The sequence below is a fragment of the Schistocerca americana genome, chromosome 1 (genome assembly GCF_021461395.2).
Source record: "Schistocerca americana isolate TAMUIC-IGC-003095 chromosome 1, iqSchAmer2.1, whole genome shotgun sequence".
Lineage (NCBI taxonomy): Eukaryota > Metazoa > Arthropoda > Insecta > Orthoptera > Acrididae > Schistocerca > Schistocerca americana.
In genome coordinates, this window is record NC_060119.1 from 831,349,941 (window position 1) to 831,358,824 (window position 8,884).

At 45.6% G+C, this 8,884-nt stretch overlaps 1 protein-coding gene across 1 annotated transcript in view; it reads right to left on the reverse strand.

Moving 5' to 3' along the window:
- The window catches only part of LOC124594498, a 220,950-nt gene extending 212,499 nt beyond the window's left edge, over positions 1–8,451 (reverse strand). Inside the window, exon 1 of the mRNA XM_047132876.1 lies at positions 8,160–8,451. Within this exon, the coding sequence (XP_046988832.1) occupies positions 8,160–8,451 (292 nt within the window). The remainder of the gene's footprint in view (positions 1–8,159) is intronic.
- Between the last annotated feature and the right edge of the window lie 433 nt (positions 8,452–8,884).

An 8,884-nucleotide genomic window follows, 5' to 3' on the forward strand; every position in this document is an offset into this window, starting at 1 on the left:
CACTTGTGTACGATGGTGGCTCCGTAGAAACCGCAAACATTTTTTTATGAAGGACTGACTGTCTTCTCTCGCCGCGCGATAATGTATTAACAGGTATAGCAATTACTTACGAAACATTAAACAGTTCACTTACTTTTTTTCAGTCCTTCTCGTTTTCAGTTGATCGACCCGTATATGTGCTGGCATCCGATTTCATCCAATTTCGTTGCTTTATTTTCGCAGTCGGTAACAATAACACTCACGTATTGCTCATAACTAATCGAAACGATACTCTCTTGCTGGATAGCAGAAAAATCATGTGAAACAGCAGCAACTGTTAAATTACTAGAAGTATGCATCAGCGATTTAATGTGCATTAGAGCGTAATGAGATCCTCTTCTAATTACAGTGGCAGACGCTACAAGCGTTAAATTCAGAGCTCATACGTTCCAACAACCAAGGAACATATTAACTCCTCCCACATATTTCTTGCGAAATGAGAATGACTGTAAAATCGATGAATACGGAGGCTTATCGTCAGTTGTCCCCCTTCATCGATAGCGAACGGAACAGGGAGTGGAGAAAACGATAGTGATAAACGATGTAGCCACCATCAGATACAGTACTGTAGCTTTCTGTGTACAGACGAAAAACCAAAACTACACTCTACAATTACACATCGTAATGACATATTTCTGCACATGATACGTCATCGAGAGGGTGGATGGAGGCAACACCCATCACCAACGTCATCTTCAAGACCGTACTGGGGCATCCCTGCTTAGTCTGTGACGCGTATTGCATGCTAATTTGAATGCCCGTTAGAGTGCTAGGTCGTTATAACTCTCTTCAAAGTGAGTCCCAAAAGAAAGATCGAAGCACACATTCTACTCATGATCATAAAGCATCCGATAGATTCCGAAATGTTTTCTCTCTCGGAATAAACTTTTGATCCACAATTCCAGATATTGCTGGACGTTTGTAGCTTACCAAAACACGCACAGCCGGCCGCTGTGAACGAGCGCTTCTAGGCGCTTCAGTCCGGACCCGCGCTGCTGCTACGGTCGCAGGTTCGAATCCTGCCTCGGGCGTGGATGTGTGTGATGTCCTTAGGTTAGTTAAAGTAATTCTAAGTTCTGTGGGACTGATAATCTCAGATGTTAAGTCCCATAGTGCTCAGAGCCAAAACACGCACATCGTGGAATAAAGTCAATCCGCGCAGAATCATGATGCCGAGTTTTTTCCCCCATACCACAGACAACAAGGTTGATGTTACGTTTACTAACAACACATTTAATTTCAGAGGGCTAGAAAATCCACATTGTAATCCATGCGTGATTTTCAGATCATGGTAAAAGGTTGTCAGTTTTCCTTCGAATGCTGACAAATGGTTCAAATGGGTCTGAGCACTACGGGACTTAACTTCTGAGGTCATCAGTCCCGTAGAACTTAGAACTACTTAAACCTAACTAACATAAGGACACCACACACATCCATGCCCGAGGCAGGATTCGAACCTGCGACCGTAGCGGTAGCGCGGTTCCAGACTGTAGCGCCTAGAACCGCTCGGCCACACCGGCCGGCGAATGCTGACAGATTTCACAGTCTCTACCTCGTTTGCTACACGATGCATCGGACGCTGATTCACACGCCATCACGCCATCGGTCCTTAAAACGGGCCTCCAAGGGTCGACGATTCCTGTCGGACGGGGACGTGCACCAGGTAGTTACGGACTTTTTCTCGCAGCAGGACACGGTGTTTTATCAAACGGGTATCTTCAACCTGGTGCGTCGATGGAATGATTACCTCAATGCCCACAACGATTTTGCCTGATTAGCATACGGATTCTGGACCGTATGGCCTTCGAACGGAAACTTTATGACCACCCCGTTTACACTGAGGTGACAAAAGTCACATATACAAATGGCCGACGTAAGGCGTACACAAGATATAAAAGGGTAGTACATTGGCAGAGCTGTCATTTGTAATCAGCTGATTCATATGAAAAGGTTTCTGGTGTGATTATGGCTGCATGACGAGAAATAACATACTTTAACCGCGAAACAGTAGTTGGAGCTAGACGCATGGGACATTTCTTTTCGAAATGGTTAGGGAATTCTGTATTCCGAGATCCACAGTGTCAAGAGTGTGCCGAGAATACCAGGTTTCAGGCATTACCTGTCATCACGGACAACGCAGTGGCCTTCAATTAATGATCAATAGCAGCGGCGTCTGCGTCGAGTTGTCAGTGCTAACAGACAAGCAACACTGCGTGAAATAACCGCACAAGTCAATGTGGTGCGTATCCTTTAGAACAGTGCTGCGAAGTTTGGCGTTAATGGACTATGGCAGCAGACGACCGACGCGAGTGCCTTTCCTAACAACACGACATCGCCTTCAGTGCCTCTCCTGGACTCGTGACAATATCGATTGGAAGCTAAATGACTGAAAAACTGTGTGGCCTAGTTAGGTGAGTCCCAATTTCAGCTGGTAAGAGCTGCGGTAGAATCTGAGTGTAGGGCAGACCCCACGAAGCCCTTACTGTAAACTAGGCACTGAGCAAGCTGGTGGTGGCTCCATAATGGTGTGGGCTGTGTTTACATGGAATGGACTGGGTCCCCTGGTCCAACCGAACCGATCATTGACTGGAAATGGTTATGTTCCGCTACTTGGAGACTGTTTTCTGCCAACCATGGAAACAACGGTGGAATTTTTATGGATGACAATGCTCCACTTCACCGGACCACAGTTGTTCGCGACATGTTTGAAGAACACTCTGAACAGTTCGAGTGAAAGACGTGGCCAGCCAGATCGCCCGACATGAGTCAAATAGAAAATTTATGGGATGTAATCTAGAGGTCAGTTCGTATACTAAATCCTGCACGGGCAACATTTTCCTATTCATGGACAGCTTAAGAGCAGCATCGCTCAAAATTTCTGTAAGGGACTTCCAACGAATTGTTGAGTCCATGCCACGTCGAATTACTGCACTACGCCAGGCAAAAAGAGGTCCGAAACGATATTAAGAGGCATCCCATTAATATTATCACCACCGAGTATGTCCCGCTTACTTCGTGGAATATTGGTTTTTGTTCGTCCCGTTTTATCATTCACGCTTTAATGAGTCAAAATGCGTCTTTTACAATAGCACTGCGTCTTTTTTATCACTCTCAAGCATTTGGTCAGCGCGCTTTTTAATGGGACAATATTTCTCGAGTATGAAATCCTTTCTTGTTGTTCTAAAACTTCGATAATTACTTTACTCGCACAGTGTAACAACTATCCTTTTTTTTTCCTTGCTTGTCGTCGAATCGATGAGCAGAAGTTTTACTATTACTTTAGAGTTATGATGAAGGAGGTGACTTTTCAGACTTTCCCGCTTCTCGGGTTTGCCGCCGGATAATATTGCGCAAAACCCCAATGTTTCATCGATACAACTGTTCGACACAGTTGTATCTCTCTGGTGTCGCAGCACAGTAATGGATTCTCAAAACACTGTATCCATTACATTTTGCTAATCTCCTTGTGTCGTAACATTTCTACCTGAAACGTCATCGTAGGTGAGGAGGGCGGAGTTACGTCCCGATGCGTTACTTGCTGCCTTCTGTTCCCACAATGCTCGCCTTCTTAGGACAAGTCAAATGCAATTCAAGTGACAGTTTACAAGCTAGATACCAACAATTATAGGATCGATCCATCTGTTTGCTTACTTCCTGCATACACCAAAAAAACGCTCACAAATTATATCATACTTTGCAAAAATTGCCTATAAATTCCCACTGAAGCGACTATGCGTTTCAAATAGATGTTCTTTGATTTATCAGTGCTAAGTTTTGTATTGTTGAAATGGGCCTCAATCCAAAGACTGGTTTGGTCCATGTTTCCACGCCAGTCTATAGTGGGAACCATCTTCATTTCACTAGTGTACACTGGGAAGCATTTTCATCTCCGTGTAACTATTCAAACTACCTCCATTTGAACCTGCTTTCTGTAGTGAAGCCTTGTTTTTCCTATATAGTTTTACCCCCCTTTCCTCCCCACCTGCAACCCCCCCCCCCTTGCAGACCATTCCTTCCATTACTAAATCGACCATTTCTCGACGCAACAGGGTGTGTCCTATCAACTAACCCCTTCTTTTAGTCAGGTTGTTGCACCATAAATTTGTTTCTCCTCATTTCGATTCAGAGCCTTTCCATTAAGCATCCATTAAGTATCGGATCGCATCTAATATTCAAAACTGTTTACCGTCAATCTCTTTCTGTTCGAGGATATATTCCGGACAAATCCTTTCAGAAAAGATTTTCTCACATTTGAATTTATATTAGACATTAAAATATTTTAGATAAATGAAAAAATTGAGGTCAGATGTCCAATTAGTCATCTTTATGGTTCCATCCCTCAAACGGTAAAAACGGATCCCTTATAGGTATCAATTTGTTTACCTCTTTCTGTCCGTCTGTTAAGACACATTTCTCTCAGTAGCGGGTAGAGGCAAAGGTCCCTTTGCAATATAAAAAAGTTGCTTCTAAGTCAATGCAACCAAAATATACGACTTTTTCTCAAGAATGGGTAGAGATATAAAGTTGAAATTTACGTCAAATACTAAGGTCTATCGTCCCTTGTCAGTGTAAAAACTTTAAGCTTGAAAAGTCAAAAGATAAGCCCATCTATGTTACATATTCTGATATTTGCAGACTCACTCTTCAAAACATATAGATGAAAGTAATGTCCGACTGGGCTCGAAATGGAAACCGTGGGGAAAAATCCGATGAAGCTTAGCACAGATATGTTGGGCAGTGTCTCTAGTAGGCCCATCGATCACATCGCGTCGCTCTTTTCAGTTCTGAGCGCACAGTGAGCACGTAAAGACGCCTAGAAAACAGTGTCACCCGCCAAATGTGAGGGCCTGGTGAGAGATTTCGCCTGATGCCATGCAGCCCATATTACTGTCATGCATTTCCTTCTTCACGACAATTCTCGGACGCAATCTGCAGGGGCAATGAAAATGCTCCTGCAGCATTTTCGATGGGAGGTGTTTTCTCACCCACAATACAGCCCGTAACTGACTCCCCTTGAGTTTCATTTCTGCTCACGTGAACCGCTGGCTATGAAGACAACCTTTCGACGCAGACAACGAGCTGCAGATCACCGTAGAGAAGTGGCGGAAAGCACAGGCGGCTGCCTTCTGTGACGAGGGTATTGGAAAGCTGGTACAATACTACGACAAATGTCTAAGCGACTATGTAGAAAAGTAGCTGAAAGGCGTAGCTAACTGCTGCAAATAAAATATTTTTGATTTTAACAGCGTTCTCGCTTCCCACGCCCGGGTTCCCGGGTTCGATTCCCGGCGGGGTCAGGGATTTTCTTTGCCTCGCGATGACTGGGTGTTGTGTGATGTCCTTAGGTTAGTTAGGTTTAAGTAGTTCTCAGTTCTAGGGGACTGATGACCATAGATGTTAAGTCCCATAGTGCTCAGAGCCATTTTTTTTATTTTAACAGTGGTTTCCATTTCGCGACTGATCGGACCTACTTTCCGAAAAGACCTCGCACATAATTAAGTTTGTACAGAACTATCATTGGGCGAGTCCTACTCACAGCTTTCCGTTTTCTTTTTATTTCGCTAGAAATTAATACGAGGTTTTTATTTATGTCCAAATAGTAGTTTATAAGAAAAATATGAAGTTGCACAGTGGCTCGCAAAGCACGTTAAATTGTTATGTGACGCATAACGAGCTAGTTGTCTGGGTTTTAAACTATGGGGGAGGCAAGGGCGCTGCAACACCAGTAGAAGTTGGCCTTGTAAAGCGCTGCAGAGCTCGGATCAATCTTCGAGGCTGTGACAGGTTGACTTAATTAAAAAATGACAGGTAGCCAGCCGTGAGGGCCGCGCTAATTTGGATTGATACACATCCGCCTGCAGCCGGTGTGATGAAATTCTCGTGTGCACAGGGCGCAAATTACTGGCGCACCTGTCGATAAGAATGAGCGGTTCCGTCGGTACCGGTCCGTAATGGAGGCCTGCGCGCCGCTAATTTGTCTCCACTGAGCCGGAAAACTCGTCGCGTTGGCAGGCGGGGGCGGCGACAGGCGGGGGTCAGGCAGGATCCGCCACCTCTGCCGACCGATGCTGCCAGAGAACGGATATCGGGTTGTTGACAACGCAACGGGAAACGTCACCGCTTGCACCATGTGCTTTTAGCATGAAGATGACCAGTGGCTGGTCTAAAACGATTAAGGCATTATGAAAAGCTCGTGCGTCTGTGTCTTAAAAGAAAATTAAAAAATAAAACTACAGGAGATATTCACGACGACCTGTCAATGAGTCACTGCGTTAAGAATCGACACCATTTGCAAAACATTATCAATAATTTTTTTTCCACGATGAACATGATAATGGACGAGCGCCGGCTGCAGGGACCCAAACGCCATGGAGAACCTTGAAATAAAAGTTGGAATGTATAATTTACACACGTTGCTGAGGCGATCTAATGTTGTATTTATAATATCAGAGGCAAGATCGCTTCGTCTGGAACAGTTTATTTCATGACCAGTTTCGACAATAAATAGATGTCATCCTCAGATTCTCCCAGAAATATAAGTACAGTAAAGTCGGCATAGTGAGAACTTGCTCCAATTATAGTAATACAGCTCCACACTGGTTTGTCGAACATATAAAATTCATAAATAAAATATCCATATCACTGATAAGTACAGGAGTGACAAAGGTATATCAGTAAAGACGATATTTCTAATATTATAAAGCTGGAGTGGTTGTTACCGTGTCAGCTCGAGGTAAACATTCCAGAGTTTCATCATTGTACTACACTGGCAATCGTACTGCTAAAAAACTGAAGTCTGAGAGCAACTTTCTCGACATGTTAGGTGTAGGAAGACTTAAGTTAAAATGAACAGAAGATCACAGCGCAGCAAAACAGCCAAGCCTGCTGCAGACTCTGCCATGCGAGTAGCACGTGTCGCACACCACCTGACGTCACTAGCTGTCATATTCACTGGCGACAAACGCTACTTCCGCCCACGCATGCCGCAAGAGCTTGATGATGTGCTATCAGTGTTACCGCTAACATAGGCAATGTTTCGATGTGACAACAGGACGACAGTGCCCCTCCAGGTAGATAAACTGCTGCAAAGGACGAAACGGGATCACTGCAGGTAGTCCGTTCCTAAATGCTGTCTGCCGAAAGACATGTTGACAATTGATATCGCGCGGACTTCAGGCGCAGCCTCCCTGCCTTCCGAGTGGTTCGTTTAACTAGAGCGGAGAGGAGAAGGTGCTATAATAATTTTTGCACATACGTATCTATCGTATAGTCAATCGAGTCGCTTAGAGAATGATCTTGACCTACAATTATTATGATAAGCATGCACTCTATAAAGAAATGAAGAGGAAAACATACAAGAAAGTTTCTCCGCACCTTAATCGTCGTATGAGTTAAGGATATGGAAACTTCAACCTGATGGTGGTCACCTACCATAGTGGACGAAACGCTGGAGTGTTTTACACCATGATAATACTGCAGCGGAATGTAGATGTCGAAGTCCCAGCTTAAACTACTTTACAAGGTTGACGTAAAAACTGGTCGAAGTCGATGAACCAAACATCAACTTTTACGGCAGTTTCTAAAATAGTTTAAAACAGTTATCCACTGCAGGTAGAAGGACTACAGCATATTGGACGTATTGGTTGTATAATCCTGCATAATATAGCGCCGCTGCAGTAGCTATGGTGACCCAACCAAGGAGAAATGAAACTGAAAGGGATGTAATAATCGTCTTTGAAACCGTGACAAGTGACGGAATACGTAATTGTTACCCATTTGTTTAGAGCTAAGATGCTGACAAGAGCCCAGATAATGCAGTGTCTGCGTTGAAGGTATATACATAAAACGTCGATCACCAAGCGCGCGCGCAGGTTCAAAAATTTTGACAGGTGGTATTTTAATTTCGAATGGTGCTCACACGTGACTCCTACAGTAACTCTAGGCAGCGGTAAGCTAGTGTGTCGTGCTGCTTGCGCCGTCGTTCTCACTGCAGAGAATGCTGTACTCGGAGCCACACGTTGGCCCGCGTCCCGCACGTGAACGCGCTAGCTGACAGCTGGGAGGCGGAGCGAGGAGCGCAGCAGCGGGCAGAAGCCAAACAGTTGACGGCTGCGTGTTACCTGCAATGGCGAGCACGAGCGGTATCCAGGTATCCATGTCTGCGTGTGTGGCGGGCGCGGGTCGTCGCAGCCCGCCGCGGGCCCGGCAGTCGCAGTCGGCTGTGGAACAGAACAGAACAGAGTGCGGAGCGGGGCGTTCAGCACGTAGCGAGGGTGCGCGCTCACATGCCGGCGGAGCGCAGGTCGGCGCTGATTCCCAGAGCGGCCGCTGGCGCCACACTGCCCTTATTGACCAGGCGGCGCGCCGTGCGCGCGCACCCGCCCTCCCCTCTCCCCGGACCCTTCCTGCCATCACTAGATCACCACCTCCCACTCGCGCACGGCAGCCAACTTAGGCGCCCGAAAGAAGCGGCGCGCTAGACGACCCGCGGCTGCGAAACGGAATTTTCCTCTATTTCGCCCCATCCCCGAGGATTGTCCTACGGCTCTCCGTGGACGGCTGCTGTCAATACACCCCCCACTCGTTCCACAAATCAGATACGGACCCAGCATTGATTCTGGCAGGAGGGGGAAAGGAGGGGTGGCTAAGTTTCCTACTATCCCCTCCCAACACCCCCAAAAAATTTAACTTGCCATCGTTCCCTGTTAAATGTGTCCTTATATGCCTGGTTTCTAACGATGAAAATGTCACCAGTTTTAAGATAATAACAATAAATTGTTTAACCTCCCTGAAACACACAAAAATCTTAGTGTGATTGTAAGTCAAAAAGATTAGCATTTGTAGA